Consider the following 23892-nt stretch of genomic DNA (forward strand, 5'->3'; position numbering starts at 1 on the left):
AAAGAAATATAGGATGTACCGAGTCTTTCCGGAAAAAAACGAGCGCCTGGAGGCGTATCGTGTGGGAGGAGCTAAAGAATGACGAATGCGCACAAAGCGGTGACGTCCTCAAGCGTGGAAAAGGAAAACGCTACCCTAAATCAGATTCAACTAATACATATATGATCCAGAATCAGATCCGGAGGCTGAAATAAATTGAACAGGGGAAGCAACAACAGAAGGATGTCCGTCTGTGTTATGTGGCCTGTCAACATTTGTGTGTGTTTACTCGCAGTTTATGAGGACATGATTCGGTTTATGGACTATTGTATGTGACTAAACCTTAGCAGTAGCAAGCAAAACATTTTTTCACGTCAGACTAGTGTAACGTCATACATAGAACAGCAATGGAGTAACCGTTAGCGCATTTGAATGACGAAGCGCGCTTCGTGAGAACGCTAGGTTTATGTTTGGGTGGTTTTACTGACACCTAATGGTCAGCTAAACAAATGTATTTAAACACACACCATAGATCGCATGCTCCATTGATAAATGAACTATACACGATTGTGTCGTTTACTGATGTTTACTCACGCAACGATAGCCAACAACATAGACATTTGAAGCAGTTTTCCTCACCGCCTGCTTCCAAAGCAGGACCGAACCTTTATCGCTGGGACCGCTCCGTCAAAACCACACTTCTTTGGTATGATTTGGTGAAGTCCTGTGACAGCAGTGACCGTGGAGATCCGCGATGTTGTGAAGCTTCCCATCATTTCTGCGTTCAAATCGGTTCAAATGCAGTGCTGCCTTCCCGGAATGCTGTGCTGAAGCGTTGAAGTCGCTTGATGTCACCCATAGGAATAAAGTGGAGCGCGACGCGGACTATAAAGACATAAGTGCTCACGGATGAGTGGATCTGCAGCTAATCTGCAACTGAGCGAGTGTTTTACGGGCGTGCATTTCCTCTCTCGCTCTAGTCACGCGTGCGGACCCTACCGGGAGAAGAGCCCGTACGGCCCATACAAGGACCTTCCTCTCTATCGACGTCAAGCTGACCCATACTCGAAAAAAAACTCTGAAACTTGTGAGAAACCGGAAGGAGTGTTTTTGACACAGAAATACTCCATCAAACGTCCAACATTAGTTTTTGAAACTTTGTCTATGTTTAGGATGGGAATCCAAGTCTTTAACAGTGTAAAAAGCTCAGTATGCATGAAACAGCATTTCACCCCCGCTTTAAAACAACCCAATCGCTGGGTTAGTCCATATTTGACCCAACATTGGGTTGTTTTTTACCAAAAATGTTTTAGAGTGTACATATTAGTACCTTAAAAGGTACATTTCAGTACTCTAAGAGTGCAAAAGATTTTTGGGCATAATATTTCACACTGTACCCTACTTTGTTTTGCTATCATCAATTACATAAATGAAATATATTGTCCTGCACCCTCTAGTAACATTAAATTATATCTGGTTTCTGGATCATTTTTGGTTTGACTCGATCTCAAACACCCTCCCAAACACATACCGTAAGCTTGTTTTTCTGCACTGTTTAAACTGAATTTGGATGGACTCAGGCTAAACAAAGATGGACACTGTTACTGTCTTCAAGTTATTACTGGCAGGCGTATTTCCAAGTTGGTCACAAGAAGGACATGCAGCTGACTGACATTCTTCCTGGGATGGCTGCTTCGAGAGAGTGTCTGCCGTGGTTTGAGCTCCATTCCAGACCAGACCCCAGAGAGAGGAATTCCCTGGGCTGGGAAGTATTGTGAAAGTCCCTGGTCAGGACGACCTCGGAACAAAGGCCATCCAATCCCTGAAACAGGTGGCCCCTTCGGCTGGCCATGAATGAAAGGAACATTTGTGCGAGTCTCTAGAAACTGAACACTTTTCACAGGGCTCTCTTTTCAAGTTATCGCCTGCGCTGTCTTTGTGTTTCTGAATATATACAATGACTTATTTCCAACTAACTGAACCTATCTTTTTTTTAGTCTTATCTATCTATCTATCTATCTATCTATCTATCTATCTATCTATCTATCTATCTATCTATCTATCTATCTATCTATCTATCTATCTATCTATCTATCTATCTATCTATCTATCTATCTATCTATCTATCTATCTATCTATCTATCTATCTATCTATCTATCTATCTATCTATCTATCTATCTATCTATCTATCTATCTATCTATCTATCTATCTATCTCTCTGTCTCTCTGTCTGTCTTTCCATCCGTCCGTCCGTCCGTCCGTCCATCTGTCCATCCAACAACATCAAATCACAATCATATGGCAATCCAGCTATTTTACGTTTTGGTTAACTTGGTGGCTAATTTGTATGAATTTGTACAATCTCATTAATCTCATTAATTTTCGTATGATCTGTTTATGCCCCAGTGATGAAGAGTGGGGTTGTGGCCATGTATGCTTTCTTGTACATTTTTGTAAGATTGCATAGCATAAATTAATTTGAAATCACCACCGTGCCACCATGTAGCATGCAATATTTTATATATATATATATATATATATATATATATATATATATATATACTGTATACATATTCAAAACACATTTATCCAAAGTGCCATACAAATGAGAACAAGACAAAAGTATAGTACTGCCATATCAAATATGTGTAATTTTCTACAAATATATAGCATAGTTTTATTTGTATTTATGGTATATATATATATATATATATATATATATATATATATATATATATATATATATATATATATATATATATATATATATATATATATATATATATATATAGTATTATTTTTAGCTTTTTTAGCATTCATGCAATATTTTGCATTAGTTTAATACTCAGAAGAGATTTCAAAATTAATTGTGCACTTATATTCTGATCATCTGACATCGATACTGATTTAAGTGTGTTGGAATAGCAAAGAGACTAACTCTGAAGCTCTCTCAGATTGCGAGCATAGCAATCGCTCCTCCAGCGTCCGCTTTTTGGGGCACAGTGTGTGCGCAGACATTCCACAGCCACTGCCAATTGCATGCCAAAACTGCCCGACCCCGCTTTGAACTGGGCCAACATGTGACTTCAGTAATCCAGACAAACAGTTGTATTTGTGAGAGAGAGAGAGAGAGAGAGAGAGAGAGAGAGAGAGAGAGAGAGAGAGAGAGAGAGAGAGAGAGAGAGAGAGAGAGAGAGAGAGAGAGAGAGAGAGACATTTGTCCTCAGACAAAAGTATATAAAATGTCCAATATTACAGTTGACAGCTGATTAAAAAGTATTTTGTGTTGGTCAAGAATAGAAATTATACTACTGACTGCAGTATCTATACATATTATAAACTATGGCTTTACAGAACTCCATCTATAAAAACATATATTCATAAATAACAAATAATTAGCAGTGTTCAATTATTTAGGTAGGCTATGATAAATGTTTTGTGGGAAGAGTAGGATAACACAAACAGTTTCTTGTATTGCCTGCTCAAACTGTGTCACAGGGTGACATATAAACAACTGCACTGTCCATTTTTTGTGTTTAGAGACAAAACGTCTTAACAAGACGTTCCATCCCACATCATTGCTCCATTTGTTCTGGTATGACAACTAAAGAATCAAAAATGGGAGGAGAACCGTCATCCTCACGGGTATAGAGTGTTTTTAACCCTCATGTTTTTTTGGGTCTGATCATAAAACACATTTAACATTTGAAGTATTGAGTTGATACTTCATGACTCATTAAACCTGTGAGAAATGATTATAAGCAATTCATAACAATGTCAGTATGCAAGTGTTTCTGATACCACAAGTATAAAACAGGAATTGTTGTGAATTTCCTCCTGCTAAGATTCAGTTTGTGTACACAATTTAACAGTTCAGTTTTGCCTTTTTTGATGGATTTATTTTATGTGGGGGTCCAATGCCCCCAAACAGAAAATTTGCTATACTGTATAAAATAACAACTGCATTTCTGAAAGGTCTGTCTTCATTATTGTACAACACTGCATGGATTAATGTTTCAATAATATAAAACGAATAATGAACGCTAGTTATGATGAGAAAAAAAACAGGAGTGAGAAATAAATATGTCTATATAATTTTATATACAATGACTTGACAGAGATAACAGATTGTTTGGAGAAGATATTATTTGTAACAACGCAAATCATTGGCTGAAATTTAAACGTGAAGTGTTAGGAGGAATCTGATTGGATGTAGGTTCCTCCAGCTCTCGAAAGGGTGGCGTTTCCAAGGATTCCGAGTGCGCTCGAGCCCCGACCCAGCGAGTGCCGCGCGCGCGTGTGCGTCGAGTTGGACCGGGGAATAGGAAAACTTTCGTACAATTTTTATCTATCAAAAGTACTTGGTTGAGGACAAGACACGGACCTACCTTGTCGTTTAGACACTTCTAGCGAATTAATGAGTTTTTGGTGCGCAATGGGCGTTTACAGCGTAACATCAGCGCTTTATTCCCAACAGGTAGGTGCTGGCTAGCCATTACAATACCAGTTAGCCTTTACTTTGTTTTGCTAGCTACTTATGCTAACCAGAGCCCAAGGTTTTATATATTACGCAGAACAATCAAACTTTACCCAACACGCAACGTGCTTCATGTGTTCACGCATTAAAATAAACTCAGACACTTTTAAAGTGAATATAAATACAGTCTGTTGTCTTTGAGTACACGACATCACGGCAGAAAGTTTCCAGCGCTGTTAGCCTAACGATATCACACCAGTTGACTGACCACACTAGATAAAACCTCTCCGCTTACAATCAGATTAGACTCTCTGTCTTGGTTTATCATTTTATTTCAACAGGATTAAACTTGTTTAATCGGCTCGTGCGTTTGATATCTCAAGAGTTTGAGCTTTTAATGAAGAAAGGTTGAGGCACATGGAACCATGTGGCATAAGGAAAAGACTCGCGTTTTGCTGGAATAAGCGATTTTAAGGGCGTTTGTGTTGGCCGAAGTCTATTGGCCACAACGGTTACTTCAAAACACCTGTCAGAAAGAAACAAAAACAAATCGGAAATGGCGTCAAACCTGTTTTTATATCAGATTGTGTGCAGAGAACCGTACAATTGATTACATAAATAATGTTTACTTACCTTGTTTTGAAATTTTTAGAAAGTGGTTTCAGTTTGGAAAAAAAATGTTGTAGAACCAAAAACGTAAACAAGTAAAAAGTGAAATGTCATTATGATCACATCGTAAGAGTATTTCATTTAAGTAATTAAATGTTTCCAGCTTTTGTCGTTAAATAAGGCAGTCTATGTTTAGTATTAATAAGATGTGTTTTTATTTGCTTCCCCAGGGTCTTTTACCCAAACATGTGGAAAACCAAATCCAGTTTGATGTTGAAGCAGATTTGAGGAGATTTCTCTAGATGTTGGCTGCAACGGTGAAATGATGGCAACACACTGGAGGAATTCAGGCGACGAGGATGAGCTGAATTATGCTGGAGCATCTCCTCGTTGCGAGGTGAGACCCGTGCTTTATATAACTGGATGCTTATTAACGGTGAGCCCCCCTGGAGGGCCACTATATGACCAAATGATTGATCATGGATCATCATGACCTTTTGGGTTACCACCATCCCAGATCTCTGACTGTAGGTTTGATTGAGATGATATACCATTCCTTAATGTTTCTTACCAATCTTGAAATATTGTTTTGTTTTATTTATTATTATAAATGGTTTGAATTATTGTGTAATTTTAGATGAGCCAATCTCTATCTCTGATTTTAACTTGTGAGCCACCACAGATGTTTTTTAGTCAGTAGTTTGTTTTTGATTTGAATTGTGCGAGTCTACATCAGCGCGTGTGCTTTATTTGTAGTGACTTCAGTGACATAGTTAGTGAAGGACATAAACATTTCCAATGAAATACACTGTCATTTTGTCTGAAATTTATCTTGAATGCAGCATGAATGAGATAATTTCAGATGTAAAATAAACAATCGGCTGAAGTTTACCACACTCTTGTTCCTTTTAAATGTTTCCTTTTTAGTATTAAAGGTCCCGTTCTTCACGTGTTTTCGAAGCTTTAAATTAGGTTTGATTTTATGCGTTTTCCGTATCCTTACCAAGCATTTTGAGAGAGGTTTTAATAGTGCTGGGTGGTATACTGGTTCATACTGAATACCTGTGTTTATATTTGTTATGATGTGATTATTTTGATTATACCGCAATACTGGTATATGTCACTTAAATAACGTTCGGAAAGTGGTGCAGCACGACACTGTTTGAGAGGGTCCCGTTACTCTGTAGTGAGGACACAGCTGAGATGGCATTATACTCGGGCTTAATCCGAATTTGCCCCTTAAAGCCTTATTCAGTATTATCCACTATGGAGTGAATAAATACGCATGTGTGAAGTCAGACAGCCGTTGTGTGTAGATCGGCTTTACACTCGTTATTGCTGTGCAATCTGGGATTAAATGAGTGCACTCAATAACGTCCACTATTGTTTTGGACACCACCGCAAATGGCTGTCCCCTCAAATAATTTCCTGTTTGAGGGTATAGGGGGCAATTTCGGATTCAGCCCTTGATTACAGCAGTGAATTCAAACAGCACACAGTGAGCACAAGAGAGCGGTTTCTGTGCGGAGCGCTGTGATGAGATTAAGACAGCTCCAACCACATGGATCATATAGCTCAGATTCAGGGCAGAATGAGCGCGTTTAAATTTTTTATGGATATTTTACATACTCTAGTCCTCTAAACATGAACCAGCAGCCTGTAAGGGCACATATTTCATCATATTTTCTTCAAGCAAAATGTATGCAAACATGAACATTGATACAGCCTTTCGTCTGATCATGACCAAGATGACATGATGAATTATTCTGCTACACCGAAGACAATGATGTAAATGAATAAATAGACTTGGAATGCAAAGAAGAATGGGCAAAAAAGTAACTTAGTGTTAAACTTGCTTGTGTTATTTGTTCAGAGAATGTAGTGCTCTCAAATGTATTGAAAATATCCTTAGACCTTTTAAATGTCCTTCTGCGTTTTACCCTCTTTTTAGCAGTTTGTTGTTATAAAGGATTAGATTTTTAAAATGCTTAAGGTGCCCTCAACTTTGTTTTTAACTCTCCATGGTCATATTTTGATAATCATGCGTCTGTAATGAGTGTGTTGCAGGTCTGGGTTTTATTGGTTGTTGTGTCCCCTCAGCAACATTTTGTGTGGCTTTGCAAAATTGTGGAATGTTTCTACAATATTCACTCGTCATGACAGTAAATAAGGGCATTCTAAGTCAATCTACTACAGTATTTCCTCCTTTAATCAGTAAAAAATGTGGTTAACACCCGATCATGCATTGGGGAAAAAAATACCATCATACGAAACCGGTATAATTTAGAAAAATACCATGATATAAATGTTTGCTCATATCGCCCAGACAATTCATAGCCACCGGATGACAAATATGAATGGGAAAAAATGCGTACAAAAATTTCAGACTTTTAAACCCTTGAGCTTTTAAGTTTCTCTCACAACATGTCTCATTACATTTTTGGAGTCATCTGAACACAGTGAAGCACTTCAATTTAAAACGTAGCACGACAGACAATACACTTCATTAAATTGCAGCCTTTTGCTATTTGATAAGTGCAGTGCACTGAGCCATATTGTGATTACAATTTTGGTTTGATTGACATATGCTTTGCCAAAGCAACACAGAAAAACATAACATTAACTGTCTTTTGTTATTATGAGAAATTTTAAACTTTTTTGGGTTCATTACAGGTTCATTTAGATTAGACCGCCAAAGTCTATGTGATTAATGGGAAAAACTATTCTGACTAAGAGTTCCATTGGAAAATCTCAGCAGAAACATGTTGTTCAGGTCACAAGATTGAATTAAAAGGTACTGCTGCTGTTGTTCAGCCTGTTGTTGTTGTGCCACTGACTGGTGTGGAATGCACAAGCTGTGCTGCTTCTTTATCCAAATACAAACTTAATGCCTTACCTCTGTTCTCATATTAAAGGAATTCTCTTTCTCCAAAGTTCTGTTTTTGGTTTTTATCAGTGCATCGTATTAGCTGCATTGTTTGATGGTTGCACCGCTAAGGTTTTGTTTATAACCATATGTGCTAAACCTGTTTTCTCGTGGGGAGTTTGCATATCAAAAGCAGTCTTTTGTAAGTCCAGAATGGTGTTTAGCTTTGGTTAACGTTTTGACTGTTGATGAACTCTGCTGTTGTCCTGCAAACATGATGTTTTGATGCTTACTGGAGCTTTTGGCACAAATTGAGTCTGGGTTTTTCCATACTTTTTCACAGTCTGGAGTTTATTTGCTGTTTGAAATTCCTTTGTAGTTCAAGAGAAACATGAAGCACTGTAATTTGTAATCATAAGTGTGTGCAGAAGAAATTCAATTCTTTGGATGCTCTTGAAGGAAATTCCTTGGCAGGCCTCTCTCTAGCGAGGAGCATCCGTTTATCCGCAAGGGATCTGTGGGGGAAGCTTCTCCAAACAGTCTGAACCACACAGTCAGATCGCAGTGCAGCTACAATGTAAACAGCTGGTGTGAAACCCCAACCTTTAAACACATGGTCAATGTGTGGACCATCCGAATACTGACATTGTCAAAATAAAACATGCTATATTTCTTTTGCTGTGTAGTTGGGTATTAACTTATGGTGATGACATACAATCTCAAATCTTTTTTTCAGAATGACTGACCGATTCATGATTTAGATTTTTAATTTTTTTTGTTGGACAAGTGAACTAAAAAAAACGTGACTACAAAATTATAAGATATTATTAATAGCAAATGCTTTGTAAGAATAGAAAATAACCCCCGTTTTGTCTGTCACCATCATGCAAATGAAATCTCAAACATACAGTAGTAGTTCTTTATGGGTTTTTGCATTCCGTTGAGCTGTTTGGCCGACGTGTTTGGCTGTTATCAGCGCCTCAGCCATGAAATGGTATTATAAAAAGGTGGAGCTCACCTAAGTTCTAAGAAACTTGTGTCTTCCTTTGTTTTTTCCCCATTCCACTGCCCGTGTCTTTTTTTTTCAACGCAATAATGCATTCTGTTGAACAGCTGCTTGGATGTAAAGGGTTTCTACATTAAAAGTGTCATGAACTGGCTTTCAAAAAAAATGTATACTGTTGTCTGAGGTCAACTAGTGATGTTCGTGTGGTGTTTACATTCAAAAATAAATCAATTTAGTCAATAGAGTGAGAATACCGCAGAACAAGAAAGGAATATTACGATATTCATTGGCCTGCTCCCTGCTGACGAGCATCCGTTTTGTTAGCCCATCTGGAAAACACACAGCCCTGGGACGTTGGGCTTTGCGAGCCCTGGACCATACAGGAGTCCAGCATGCTAAAGTTATGCTCTGTTAGACACATACACATAAGCAAAACAATCTATAGCAATGCAATACTATTACATAAAAAAACCACACCATTTACTCACACCATTGCACCATTCCTGTCGGATCTAATATAGAAGAAACAACATTTGTGCTTTAATCTCAAATGTCTGCAAATCCAGCATCGAGCTAAGATTTGTTTACAACTGTAGTTAAATGATGTGAAGTGAACACGTCTTCTCCACGTGAGCTGGAACTTCATTAAAAATAAAATTCAACCACACATTCCTTATATCAGGATCTAAGGGTGTCCATGGTTAACCGATTGATCGATTAACCGTTAAAAATTGCATAACCGAGTGAAACATTTTGCTCGGTTAAGTGGCGTCAATGACGTGCTTTGAATTTAGTTGTAATATATGTTTGCACCCCTAGAGCCCGCCAGAGCGCTCCCAGACATTTGTAATATCCATAAGAAGAAGTCATGACCAGCTTTCTAAGCGGGCAGTGAAGCGGGCAAAGAAAGCGTGGGAGCACTTTAAAAATGAGAGTGACGGGGCAAAATGCAAGTGTTGCAATGCAGTGCTTACCGCCTTTTTCAGGCTATAAGTTGCTCCGGAGTAAGAGTTGCATTAGTCAAAATATGTGTCATGAAGAGGAAAATAACATACGTCGCACTGGACTAAAAGTCGCATTAGGGCAGAAGCAGAGCGCGAGCTGCGCGCGCTGTGCATAACGGATCAGAAGAAAGAAAGTTTGAAGAGAGAAACTTGTGAATGACTAGAGAAAAGCAGACGTTACTTTAACTGTAATGAAGAAAACAAAAAAGCTAATCGCGGACTGAAAGCAAGATGGCCAGAGCTGAAGGGACGAGTCCACAGATGCTTGAACTCTCTGCCGGGAGAGGCTCAGCTGCACGAGTCAAACGCTGTGTCTGTGTGAATCATTCTCGGCTGCATATTTTACTACATGCCCTAATCATGCAGACGCCCTCGCGGCCACTTGCGTTGCTCGTGAACTGGAGCGCATCTCATCCTAATTTAACGAAACTCAGTGTACGCCTCGCAGACATGAAATAGATCTTAGGAAACTTGAAATGTCTTTTAACAATTTAAAACTAAAAGAAATGGGCTACTTTCTGATTATGTAATCCATGATGTGCATTTCTCTATATAGGCGCGTTCACTACAGACATGGTGGTCGTCAAATTAATAAGCTAAAAATAACCCTGACGCACACTATGGTTAACCGAGTATTAACCACTAAGGGCCTCGGTTAACGGTTAATAAAAAACTTGAAAACGTGCAGCCCTATCAGGATCGGAAGAAAGCTTATTCAGCGACTGTGTTCTTCCACAACCAGGAATAGCGCAATATCTTGCTATCTTCTTCACTGCTCCATGAGTGGTTGGGCGAGGTTACTGCTGTAGAGGTGTGTTTTGTCGCACAATGACGTAAAGATGTGCACACAATATTTTTCTAGGCCTGGTGTCTTAAAAGCTTTTCTTTGACTAACAAAGATGTTTTCAGCTCTGTAACTTACAGGATATTTTTATATTACCATGACCATTTATATATCAAGTTGAAGGGAAAGTTGATTCATCAATTCATCACCCCATTAACAGAGCATGTCACACGAGCAATTAGGTGCACCATCATTTACTCCGATCATTTTCTTCTATTAAAGGGTTAGTTCACCCAAAAATGAAAATTCTGTCATTAATTACTTATCCTCATGTGGTTTGACAGCTGTAAGACCTTTGTTCATCTTCAGAATGAACCTTTGGCTTGGCCTTTGGCTTGGCTTGCTCAGTTGGGGACACTAAAAATATGATTAAAGTTATTCAACTTATTATACAAATAAGATGTATGAATTGGGTCTTATTTAGTTCTATAGGCTGTAGTACTGATCTGCCAACATTGTCGCTATATGGTAAATTGGAATGGGCTGATGGCATCGCTGTTTTCTCCGGTGCGACTGTGCGGCCGGGTCTGGTTTTGTCGCAGTGTTGTCCTGTTTGACACTGTGAAGCTGCTTTGACACAATCGTGATTGTAAAAGCGCTATATAAATAAAGTTGATTGATTGATTGATTGATTGATTGAGAACACAAATAAAGATATTTTAAAATCACAGCAAAAAATTACAATTTAATTATTAAAAAAAAAACAAAAAAAAAAAAAAACGCCCAGCCCTGAATTGACATTTCAGTGTGGGTTGTGCTGACTTCTCCTCAAAAGGTTTGTTTATTGTTTTTCCTGCAAGTTAAGGAGTAACACTGACCCTCTTTTCTCTGACGTGGTCTGGATCTTTTCCTCCAGGCGTGAACTGGGTTTATGATTTGGTTTCATTTTTCATTTCAATTTGTTTTGCTAATGCACTTTGCAGAAGCAGGGATTTCCCTTTTTCAAAAAGAAACTGAAGTTAGCTAAATGGGGAAAAAAGGTAAGCGAGTGTTGATGATTTATGTTGGGTAACGCTGTCCTGCTGTGATATTAGTTCGCTCCCATGAATCAACATTTTTGTGCTCAGTCTGCTGAATCGTTCCATTGGTCTTCTAAATGAAGACCTTTGTATAAACCCCTGTCCACATTCATGGCAGGTTGAAGGTCATCTATTTTTAGAATCAGCCGATTTGTGCTCACATTAGCCCTCCCCTTTAATCTAATATTTGGCACTGTCTCTGTTTTTCTGCTGAAATGGAGTCAGGGGACAGGATGTCTCTCTTCTGCCAGTGGTAGGTCTGTCTTCATCAGGAGTTTTCAACTGAGTGATGAGGAAGGGAAACCTGTTGCCTACATGTTGATTAGATGAGCCGAGCATTTAATGTGTGAATAAGAAGTTTTTTTGCTTGGTGCTTGTTCTGTGTGGCTCAGCTGAACTCATTTTGATGGGAAAGAACGCTACATTATCACTGGTTTTTAATTAGTACCTTTTTTTACTCAAGCTTAGGGCTGCAGCTATTGATTCTTTTTGTAATCGATCAATCTAGCACTTAATTGATTGATTAATCGGATAATAATTAATTTTGTCTTTATTAAAGAGCAATGCTAAATATATATGAGAAAATAAGACGGGAATCTTAAAATGAACATCTAATTTGTTTTCTTTTTAGAAAAATTGAGTTTTATTGCTGAAGTTGCATAGCCTAGAAATCTAGACGCACCCTAGCGGCAGTAAATCTAATCTGCCCGCGAGTGTCATCTAGCACCTCTCTATACCATTCTGAGCTGTAATCGCCTAACTCTTGCTGGGCCAATCACATCATGTATAGAGTCGGTGGGCGGGGCCATAATGACGATGGCCGAGTTGCGTTTGCGTGCTTCTAGTAAACACAGAAACTGGCAAACGGTGGTCTTTCGAATCAGCTTTGACCGTGACTCTGGAAGACTTGGAGTTAAGCTTTCTCTGAGAAAAGAACAAAGAACGGCACTGAAGTCATTCGGAGTTCGGAGTTTTGCCGACCGTATACGGCAAATGTTTAATCTATCAACAAGCACTGTTTCACCTTCGTTGCTCTGGTTGGTTGTAGCGCTATCCTATCGCATGCAGAGGGAGTTTGAAAGACAACCGTTTATCCCGCCCCTCAGTTTGAGCCGTCAATGGTGAGTTTCCAGACCAAACATCTTGATGTGGGTCTGGCTTGTCAGGCTAGAAATTGCATACATTAATAACTGAAACTAAACAATTTTAATGAATACAATCGACATATTATATAAAATCTATTTCAAATTACTTAATTACTGTTCAAATTACTGTTCTAGAATGAGGATTCTTTTTGCAATTTTTGCAATTAACCATGGCGAAATAATAAGAGTTCAGTACATGGACATCACATACTGTGAGTCTCAAACATCATTGCCTCCTACTTCTTATGTAAGTCTTGTGAATCCAAAACTCCACAAAAAAAAAAGTGCTTCTCAACATAAACCCAACCATGACCCAAGCATTGGGGAAAATTTATATGCACGCCCCCAACATTTGCATCTGTCCAAACGTGTGCATTGTCAGGCGGAAATGGAGCGAATCTTCAAAACAAGCTGCTCGCATGGACACATGTCATGTTCCAGGCTGTTTAGGAGACTTGTCTACCCTTCCCACAGATAAAAAATGTCAACAGTCATGGTTGATGTTTATAATCGGATACCACAACAATTTAATTCAAGATTGTTCGTTTGTTCGGCCCATTTCAAGCAAGCTTCGCTCAGCGTCTTAAACTGAAGAAAGTGGCAACTATATTCCTGCAAGCAGTAAGTAGCAATTGTATCCACTTATTGACTGTTTAAACAATTTCTGATTAAATTGAAAGTTTCTTAGAGAGACCGCATTGTCTAGATAACGCAAGATGCTAGTACAGTAACAATAGGAAACACCAAGTACCATACTAAACTAAATAGTGTGTCTAATGAGTAATGTTATTTTGTATTACAAAATACAACCATAGATACTGTGCTTAGATCGTTCACTCGATCCTTCTAGCAAACGTCACCTTTTCCACCATATAAGTTAAAACAATAGTCATTTGACAAGGCTATTCATTTTGTAAAAATATAAGTTTTGAGAACTGAAGTATGGTGTTTACTATGATGTTTTTGCCTATTTGTATTTCAGATTAGGCTACATCACAGTCACTGCGTTACGTTAGCCTACATTGTGACTAACGTTATAAAAACATGCAATATCGTTGATGAAAAAAAGACAAGTTTAAAAGATGCCAGATTGGACATGTTTGGGTAAAAAACGGAGAGTATACAGGTTTCTTTTCACAGTAAAGCTCTGTTTGATTTAATTACTGAACTCTGGCAACCGCACGAACTCGAGCTCTTTCTCGCCCGTGGATGTTCTGAAAACACCTAATAAACAAGTGAGCTGCATTTTATCAATCTCCATTTGAGATGTTTTGCTTAGTTTCATTTAGTCGGTCTGTGTTGTGTCAGGACGGTCAGGACTCTCAAGCCGCTTGATCACGGCGGCCGCGGCACCTGGGGGTAAGGACAGAGAGGTGAGAGAAATGGAGACGGGAGCACGAGGAGCGACAGAACGAGAGAGGGGAAAGAGGGAAAAATAAATAAAATCTGGTCTGGCACCCAGACACATCGCCCGCCGAGAGGCTCTTCCTCACGGTGCTGTGCGATGGCACTGGACGCTGGTGGACAGCCCGATCCTCCTCCGCCCCTAGGCGGCCGGCGGTGACTCCTCCTACTGAGGGACCCGGCAGCGACCCCGCGCTCCCTGTTCCTCCCCTAACCGGCGGACGGCAGCAGACTCCGGCTCATGGCAAGTGCAGCGACTTCTCCGCTCCCTCTCGAATGGCAGCCACCCCACCTCGACCCAGGGGCACGGCAGCAAACTGTCCCACCTTCCTCGCTCCAGCACCATCACTTCGGGCAGCCCTTGCGGTCTTCCTCCATCCGCGCTGCCCGACCTACTCAGCACCGCGATCCCTGTCAGCAGCGAGGGCTCTTCGACAGCATGTCCCTCCTCCCCCCCCGGGTTTTGGCACCAGTGTAACGAGTTCGTTGATGGAAGGAAGGAGGCGGGAACCGGCGAACGTTCAACAAACTTTCCAAACAAATAAACAAAACGAAAGAAAAACCGCGGGCAGCCCCTCACGGACGACTGCCCGCTATACACACACATGATGAAACGCGGGCAGCCCCTCATGGACGACTGCCCGCACACACACAACAAAACGTAAACGAGACAACACAAATCCAGGCCTGGTTCTCTCTCGTCTTTCACTGCCTTTGCTCCTCCTTTTATGCTCCCGTCACTCGGCCGCAAGACAAGACCGGTGTGTCGTGCAGCTGGCACTCATTATCACTCGTCACCCGCCCGCTCTCGCGGTCCCTCGGCCCGCTGCTTGCCACACTCATGTTGTTCCCAACCAAAATTATATTTTTTCTCTATAAAAAAAAAATACCTAAGAAAGTAAAATAAAGAAAGTATATTGTGACCAAAGGCTTAAAAAACAAACAAGAAAACAAAAAGTCCAACAAAAAAAGTGAGATTTAACTGGTTTGCAGTGAATTTTGGTCTGTTCATCATAATCTATTGTAAGGCAGTAGACTTGGACTGTTCTTTTGAAACCTGTTCCTGTGGTCATAATTATTTATTTTTGCATGGAAAAGATTCTTCAGCTTAGAGGTTCATAAAAATCATCTTATTATTTTAAAAGATCTCACCCGTTGTTGTAATGTTGACACAATTTTTCGATTAGGTAGATTTAAAATGGGTGAAGTTGGCCTCTAACTAATTTTTAAAAATGTTTTTATATGCTGTTTTGATTCCTCACCCTCATGTTGGTCCAAACCCGAATGAATGACTTCTGCAGGATGTAGGATATTTTGAAGAATGTTTGTAACCAAACATTTTTGGTGACATTTGACTCTTATTTAATGGACAAAAAAAGACATTGAGACTTTTCTCAAAATAACTTTGTTTCAGATAAGAAAAAGTCTTACAGGTTTGTAAAGACCTGAGGGTAAGTAAATTATGACAGATTTTTCTCTTTTGTGTGAACTATCCCTTTAATTTAATTGGGTCACTTGTTCTTTCACAATAATCAATGGATAAGGGTTTCAGCAATAAACACTACAAACAAGCACATTCTGTGTGATCTATTAGAAGATTGTTTATGACATAAGTTTATTGTGTAATAGATTTTTTTTAAATAATGTTTTCTAAGTTCTCTTAATAATCATTAGATATACCTTTATGGATGAAAAGTATAATAATATGAAGCATAAATATGCACATGGTAGTACCAGACCGAAATGTATTGGTTGCAACATTCCTAGCTTTCGGCCCTTTTCCTGTTTCTCAGCCCTGTTCCTGATCATATGATTAACTCCAGGGCCAGAAGGGGAAAAATAGATTCTCAATTCAATAGAAAAAGACAAATTGATTCTATCCAATGCTCTGTCTTAAAAGAACAGCATACCAGAGTCCAGGCATACTTAGTTCAGTTATTTCTAATGAACACCGATTGCATTTAACAATGAACAGAACAACATAAATACAACAGAAGAAAGATATGAAATAAACAGTGATTTTTAGTAGGATTAGCAGTAGTTTTCAGGAACAGAAATAAAGTAGACATGTAAAATAACACTGCAAATTCTGCTGCACTGTATTAAATGCATGCTAATCCTTGTTAAAGTTATTTAATCAAGAGTAGTGAGTTTGATTTGTTTTGATTAACATTAAAATGCAGACAGCATTGCAGCAGAATATTTAAATTTGCATGGCTTAACCACATGCAAATTATAAACTTTCATGAAGGTGAAGCACTGGTCTGATTGGGACGGTGACAGTGTTGCACAGTTCATTTGTCCAGAGCGTTTCTCACGCTGACCTTATTGACGAGCCCTGCTGTGTTTTGTACAAATTTAATTTTGTTTTGGCAAGTATTTAAAATTTCCCTAGAATGAGTTAAAACAATATGTTAAATTATACTCTGATATCTACATTAAGGGTATGTGGCTTATTTAAGGGCAAAAATTGTCCAGATACAGTTTTACAGGTCCATTTACAACCCTATAAATTGTCCCTAGTATGTAATGCTCTGGTTTTGCCTTATATGGAAGAGTCATGAATATTAATGTTGAGCTCTGCTTATTTTTTATTTCATTTGGCTTATTTCAGCAGCTCACATCAGTTCAGTTGTTCAGCGAAGCGGCTCGTTAGTCCTGACCCTCTTGACAGAACACAGACCGACTGAATGACACTTTAAGCAGAACATCTCATGGAAATGCCGCTCTATATTATAATACTTTTGCGCTATGAAAGCCTTCTTAAAGGGGGGGGGGGGGGGGGGGGACACTCAGTTTCAGTCAGTGTCATGTCAATCTTGAGTACCTATAGAGTAGCATTGCATCCTGCATATCTCCGAAAAGTCTTTATTTTTTTAATAATTATATAAGAAAGATGCGCTGTTCCGAGTCTTTCCGAAAAAAGCCGAGCGGGTGGGGGCGTGTCGTGTGAGCGGAGCTAAATAATGACGTGTGCGCGCCGCTGTTGTGTTGAGTGCGTCGTAAAGCTGTGTCATCCCTAACAGCGGGAAAAACTTTATTCAAAATAAAAATATGGCTTTTAATCAGATACAGCCATACATCTATGATCCGGAATCAGACCCAGAGGCTGAAGTTGAACAGGAGCAGCAGCAAAAACGACTAGAGCAGGGCGTCTCTATGTGGTACAAGTTATACACTAACTATATAATATGCTTAGCAACTTGTGTTATTTACATATTTATACTTGAATTATATCGTCGTATTTTTGTCTTTGAAGGTGTACATGTGGGAAGTGCAGTTGTGCAAGTGTGTGTGTGTGTTTACGCGTGGTTTGTGTAGACAATTGTAACGTTGTTAAGCGGACTGGTTTTGCACGGCAGGATAAGTTAGTGTTTACATAGAAAGACATGGAATAGTAGCGCATTTGAATGAAGAAGCGTGCTTATTTAGTTCAACATATTTCCCCACTCTTTGTGTATTCACACTACACATCGCATGCTCCATTGATCAATTAACTATACGTGATCATGTTTGGGCTACTTGATGAGCATAGGCAAAAACACAGACATTTGAAGCAGTCTAACTCACCGCCCGCGGTTCTAACGTTGGGACCTTTATCGTTGGGACTGCTCCATCCTTTAGCATTAGGCGATTGTAAAATCCGGCGTCGAACTGGGCCTTGTTTATGAAACAGTCGGCACCGAAATGCAGCGAACAGATATAAACATTCGCGCAACTCAGTTGCTGATCCGGAAAAGCAAATTCCATCCACTGTTGCCTTAACGCGGGTTTTTTGGGGAATCTGTGCAGGACTGTCTTGGCCTGGCAACCAAAAACGCACTTTTTTGGTGACATTGTTAGTTGTGCACATCACCTGTGCAGCGCATCCTACAAGCCAGCGCTTTGATGGGCGTAGCCTGTTACTTTCGCTCTTTCCCTCTCTCTCTCTCACGCTCTTCCAGTAGAATTGTCCGTACGGCCCATACAAGGAAATTCCGCCCCCATTAACGTCAAAGTGGACGCATGATCGCAAAAAACTTGCCGAAACTTATGACTAACCGGAAGTAGTATTTTTGACAAAGAAATACTCCCATCAAACGTCCACCTTAACTTTTGAAACTTTGTCCATGTTTAGTATGGGATTCCATGTCTTTAACAGTGTAAAAAGATCAGTATGCATGAAACAGCATTTCACCCCCCCTTTAATAGCCTTTCTTGTTCTGCCCTATCTATATGTTGCTGCCTCATTAAAATGCACTATACATTTAAAATAAATGTAATTTCTTAGTTTACAGGCCGTATTTCTATAAATATATTTACTTGTTTTTCATGAATATATTTTGTAACATTTTACCAGATTTAGAGCTACACTTATTCACTTTTGTGGTTTTCTTAATTTTTTTCCCATGTTTAGATTTTATACAATATTGTGCACTCATGATTTTGTAACTTTTGCTGCTGAATTATCCACTAATCTAATTTATTCACCATCTATAGTAGTATTTTTCTCATAGGTTGTGATTTTATTTATATATATTTTTTATTTGTTGTTTTACTTTATAATGAAGTTGTCTGTATTGAAAGGACAACTTCCCAACTTGAGTGTTTGCCTTTTTTTCCGGTTACAATGGAGTTCCCAGTGGACTTCAGTGCGAGATACAGCTAGCCGTCTAAAACAGGTGAATTTAAACAATGGCTAAGTGGCTAAACTCATCTCATTGTCATGCAAGGGACTGTAAAATGTTGGACAGACATTTTAATTGCATTTTGTGTCTGTTGAGGCACAAAGACACCCTTTACGTTTATGCCCCCATAAGGCCATCCTTAAAAATATTCTTGTTTGCCGTAACCCGACCGACCCTGTCAATTTAGGGCCGACTCAATTTTTTTTTTTTTTTTCCTTTTAGTCCGACCGACTTGCCGGTTGTAAATTGGCTTTAAGACCGACCAATTTCTTTTTTTTACTTTTCAAACAACTAATACAACAGTAATAAAATAATATGAATTATATTTAAGTAAGTATTATAAATGTATAAATTGCCTGGGCCATACAAACGAAGGCTACGTTCTTTCGTTTATAGAAAAACCCGTGACGTCATCTATGTTTACACTATGGTTAACGGATGTCACACTATGGCCTGCACGTGCGTTCGTTTCGGCTCGGCTCATACTCTCATTCACTGTAACGTTAGACTGTTAAAGCCCTGTCGGAGATTTCGCCGTGTGACAGGAGTCAGGACCATGGACACGTTACACACACCAGGCAAGTGCACTGCAGAGGGGAGGGCTTAGTTTGAGCCCCTGCCCTTTTTGAAAATGAATCAAAAGTGCCCCTCTCAACATTTATCATTACTATATTGTGGCGAATAAAACAGATTTTGAATTATAATTAATATAACAACGTGTACAAAACAGTAACAAATGGCGGAAAAGCCGTTTATCTTGTCTCAGTCAGTCTGAAATGTCGTTGTCATAACGCGTTGCTATGGGTAGCGTGTGTTCTGCTCGACCCCAGCGCGTGGTGGGAGCGGCGGCACTGGTTGTAACTTGAAAAATAATGCTTTATGTATGGTTCTGTCGATGGATACACGTGCACTACAACAGCGATAATAAAAGAAAACATGGGCAAAACGGTCTATATTTGTAAACTGTGTTCAATGCATGCGAGTGCTGCCGTATGACCAGTCATTTTCGCCATCATCACTCAGTATATTCGCCAGAAGACGCGAATGAGAACCCTCTGCAGTGAGAGAAGATCTGTCTCTGTGCGCAGCGCGCGCACGTCTCACTGCGCGCAAATATTGAGTTCTTTCAAGTCTTGCGTTTGAGCGGATAAACTCACACAAAAAGTATGTCAACATGTCGATCTTGATGAGTACCCATCAGACAGTCTATATCCCTTAAGAGAACTTTATACAGTTGAGAAAGACGATGCATATCTCTGTATTAGGTCTTAAAGGGGCAGTAGCCTTTACTGCTGTCTGTCAAACAAAAGATAAGGACTCACTCACTGCTCTTGATTGAATAGCTGGTTATAGCTACTTAATTAATTGAATTCATAAAAACAACTTTTTGCTTTTTAATATTCAAATGCACTAGTCTATATCACCAGATGCGTTGGTCTGGCAAGAAGTGCAAGCCACTTCAGAGACAGATAGTTGCGTGTTCTGAGTTAACACAATCGAGCATAAAAATAAGAAACATATCACGGGAAAATACTAAAACGGGAAGACAGCGGGAAAAGAGCTAAAATACGTGAGAAACCCGGAAAAAAAGGGAAGGTTGACAACTTTGAGTCAATGACAGCTAGCTGGTTGTTGGACCCTTTTCTTAAAGAATGCACCTGAAATGTATGCAATAAACATGTTTTTGACAAATATTTCAATTTGTTTGTGGTCTATATAGCCTGCAATTAGCCTACACGCCCGACGGCACGGCTTGAAGACCCAGTCAGTGATGTCACGATATGCCAATTTGTTTAAATTCATACCTACGTAATCACCATCACCAAAAATTTACATTTTTTTTTGTATTAAAATTTGAAAAAAAAAAAATATAGACCTACCTACCGACCCTTTTTTAATTTTTTTTTACTGTTACTGCAAACCAAAATATTTTTAAGGATGGCCTAACTGTCGTTTTGGATGAGTGGGGACTCTGGGCATTAACTTAAACAGCTCAGTGTTGAAAGGACCAATCTGGTTCCTTTTTTTTTTATAGACTGTACTGACAAAGATATAACGATAAAGATAAACTTAAAAATTCGCTGGAGTTGTCCTTTAATTGATTGTTTAACTCACAAAATAGTGATTATCATTTCCACAGACTGAGGTATAGAAATTCTACATAGAATTTTTTTAACAAAACTGCATTGGTATCGGTTTAGTATCGGCATCAACCGATACTCAGAATTTTTAATATCGGATTGGTTCCGAAAAAATGGTATCAGTGCATCCCTAGATTTAAATGTACTGAAATATGGCAACCACAAGCACGAACGCTTTTCTTTCCCTCTGACAAAGCCAGTGGTTTTTGTTGAAGTTTTTATTTTTTAAACTACATTTTAGACTCGTCTTTTTTCGTCAACGATATTGCAGTTTTATATGATGTTAGTCACAATGTAGGCTATGCAGTGACTGTGATATACTCTGAAATACAAGCATGCAAAAAACATCATAGGCCTACTTCAGTTCTCAAAAATATAAATATACATATTTTTACAAAATGAATAGCCTTGTCAAATGACTTAAAACTTATCTTATTTTGACTTATATGCTGGAAAGTGGTGGGCCGAACAAACGAACGATTTTGAATTAAATAGTTTGCTATCCTCGAGTGCCGCTTGTTTATCTGCAGTCCCGATAATTCGGCTTCTTCAGTTCCACCTGACAATGAACATGTTTGGACATATGCAAATGTTGGGGGCGTACATATTATTGATCCCCAGCGGTTGCGTCACTGGTTGCATTATGTTAAGAATCACTTATTTTTCCTTGGTGTTTTTCATGCACAAGATTTACATAAGAAGTAGGAGGCAATGGTGTTTGAGACTCACAGTATGTGATGTCCATCTATTGAACTCTTATTATTTCACAATGGCAAGGTTAATTACATTTTTCATTCTATGGCACCTTTAATTATTTTACCCAGAGGAAAAAAAAACTGGGGGAAAACATTTATTCATTAGTTACTAATGAAAAAAAGTTTCAGTGACATTACTTCATTAAACTACTATATATAATGTTGAATATAATGTATAATGATGCAATAGGGGAACTCTTTACGTTGACTTAAAATATCGGGATACATATCGTACTGTGAGTTCAGTATCGTGATAGATATCGAATCGTGACACAAGTGTATCGTTACACCCCTAATAGTGTAAAATTGTCTCGTCCACTGTAATTTTTATGCCAAATGTAAACGCCAAATTTATGCGTAATTGATCCCATGTACAACAGAAATAATGATATCACATATAATAAGATGATAACCTTTTTTTTATAATAATACATTTAATTTGTTATATGTGCCTTTTTCATGATATAGCCGATATGGGGACGCTTTTAATTTGATCAAAAAAATGTACATTTATATGCGGCCGATACATCGGTGCATCTCTTGTGTAAGACCCATGTAAGATTTAACAAAACTAAATATACTTGTCCTATACACATCTGTGCAACATGGCCAGCTGAACACACTATTAGCACGGCATGACTATAAAATTACTGGAGGGACACTCTGTCACGTTGTTCACCTTCTTCAGTTGTCCATGTGTTTATCAGTCTAGGGAACTTGGAGCTTATCTAGCTGTTGCTTTCTAATAAGGAAACGATTCCAATTTCCAGCCCAGCAACCATCCACACACCTTGGAGTGTAACACATTGTCCAGGTGCATTATGCTCATCATGAATTATTTACAGGCATACTGCACAACCTGAATGAACTGCTGCTCCACACTCATCCGGAACAAAAGGATGGTGTGTGTGTACAGAGAGTATCACAGATATGTCCAGTATTGATGGTTGGCTTTTGTCACAGGAGTCTGTAGAATGTGGCTTGATATAACTGGCATTTTTTTACTACTGCTTATTAAAAAAAATATAATAATAATTTTATACCCCTCACAAATTGCTTTTGAATCTGTGGGAAACACTGTAAATCATGCTTAACACTATTCATGGGACCTAATTCAAAAATAAAGGCTATAGAATATGGTTGTCAGTTCCAAATTTTGTGCTTAAAGGGGTGGTAAAACACAATTTTACTTTTCTAACTTTAGCAAGTGTGTAATGTTGCTGTTTGCAAAGTTACAATGTGCAAAGTTTAAAGCAAAGGGAGATATTTGCTTTTAAAGAAATCAGTTTGGACTACAGCAAACGGCCGTTAGGGACTACAAGACATTCCTCCTGGGTTGATGACATCACCAGCCTCAATATTTACATAAACTCCTCCTCCAAGAATATTAAATAAGGGGGCGAGGTCATTTTTTGTTGCTGTTGAGAAGAGTTGTTGTGGTATAGTTAGTAGGTAGGGGTGTAACGCTACACAAATCTGACGGTTCGGTACGTACCTTGGTTTTGAAGTCACGGTTCGATACGATTTCGGTACAGCAGTTTTACAAAATTGCTTTTTATTTTTATTTTTTCAACAGTGATTCAATGAAAAAAATGTCTAAATTAATTAAATTATAACTAAACATTTCCTAAAGTTGATGATGTAAATATAGGGAGTTTACTTAGGCTACACATTGTAATATTAAAGGTTAACAACAGAGCCCAAATATGCCTCAATTCAGTTATTTTTAGATATAATAATCAACACTCATAAGGTTCACAGAAGACAGTTTTTAACTTCTAAATCTAATTAAGTATTTATTCTTCTCAAATTCATTGCTGAAATATAATCAGAAGATGCCAAAACGAATAGTTTAATTGTTGGGACTAAAAACCTAAAACTGGAAGCCATAAAAGACCATGAATCATCCAAATGCCACATCCAGGTAAAAAAAAAGAGCGCACAGAGCCCTAATCGTTTAATGAAATGTATATCA

At 38.7% G+C, this 23892-nt stretch overlaps 1 protein-coding gene across 1 annotated transcript in view; it reads left to right on the forward strand.

Annotated features, from left to right (window-relative positions):
• The first annotated feature begins 4244 nt into the window (after nucleotides 1-4244).
• The window catches only part of arhgap21b (Rho GTPase activating protein 21b), a 76427-nt gene continuing 56779 nt past the window's right edge, over nucleotides 4245-23892 (forward strand). The window contains exons 1-2 of the mRNA XM_067454127.1: nucleotides 4245-4457; nucleotides 5297-5463. Of these exons, the coding sequence (XP_067310228.1) occupies nucleotides 5389-5463 (75 nt within the window). The 5' untranslated portion in view covers nucleotides 4245-4457; nucleotides 5297-5388. The remainder of the gene's footprint in view (nucleotides 4458-5296; nucleotides 5464-23892) is intronic.

This window comes from Pseudorasbora parva, chromosome 9, assembly GCF_024679245.1.
Source record: "Pseudorasbora parva isolate DD20220531a chromosome 9, ASM2467924v1, whole genome shotgun sequence".
Classification (NCBI taxonomy): domain Eukaryota; kingdom Metazoa; phylum Chordata; class Actinopteri; order Cypriniformes; family Gobionidae; genus Pseudorasbora; species Pseudorasbora parva.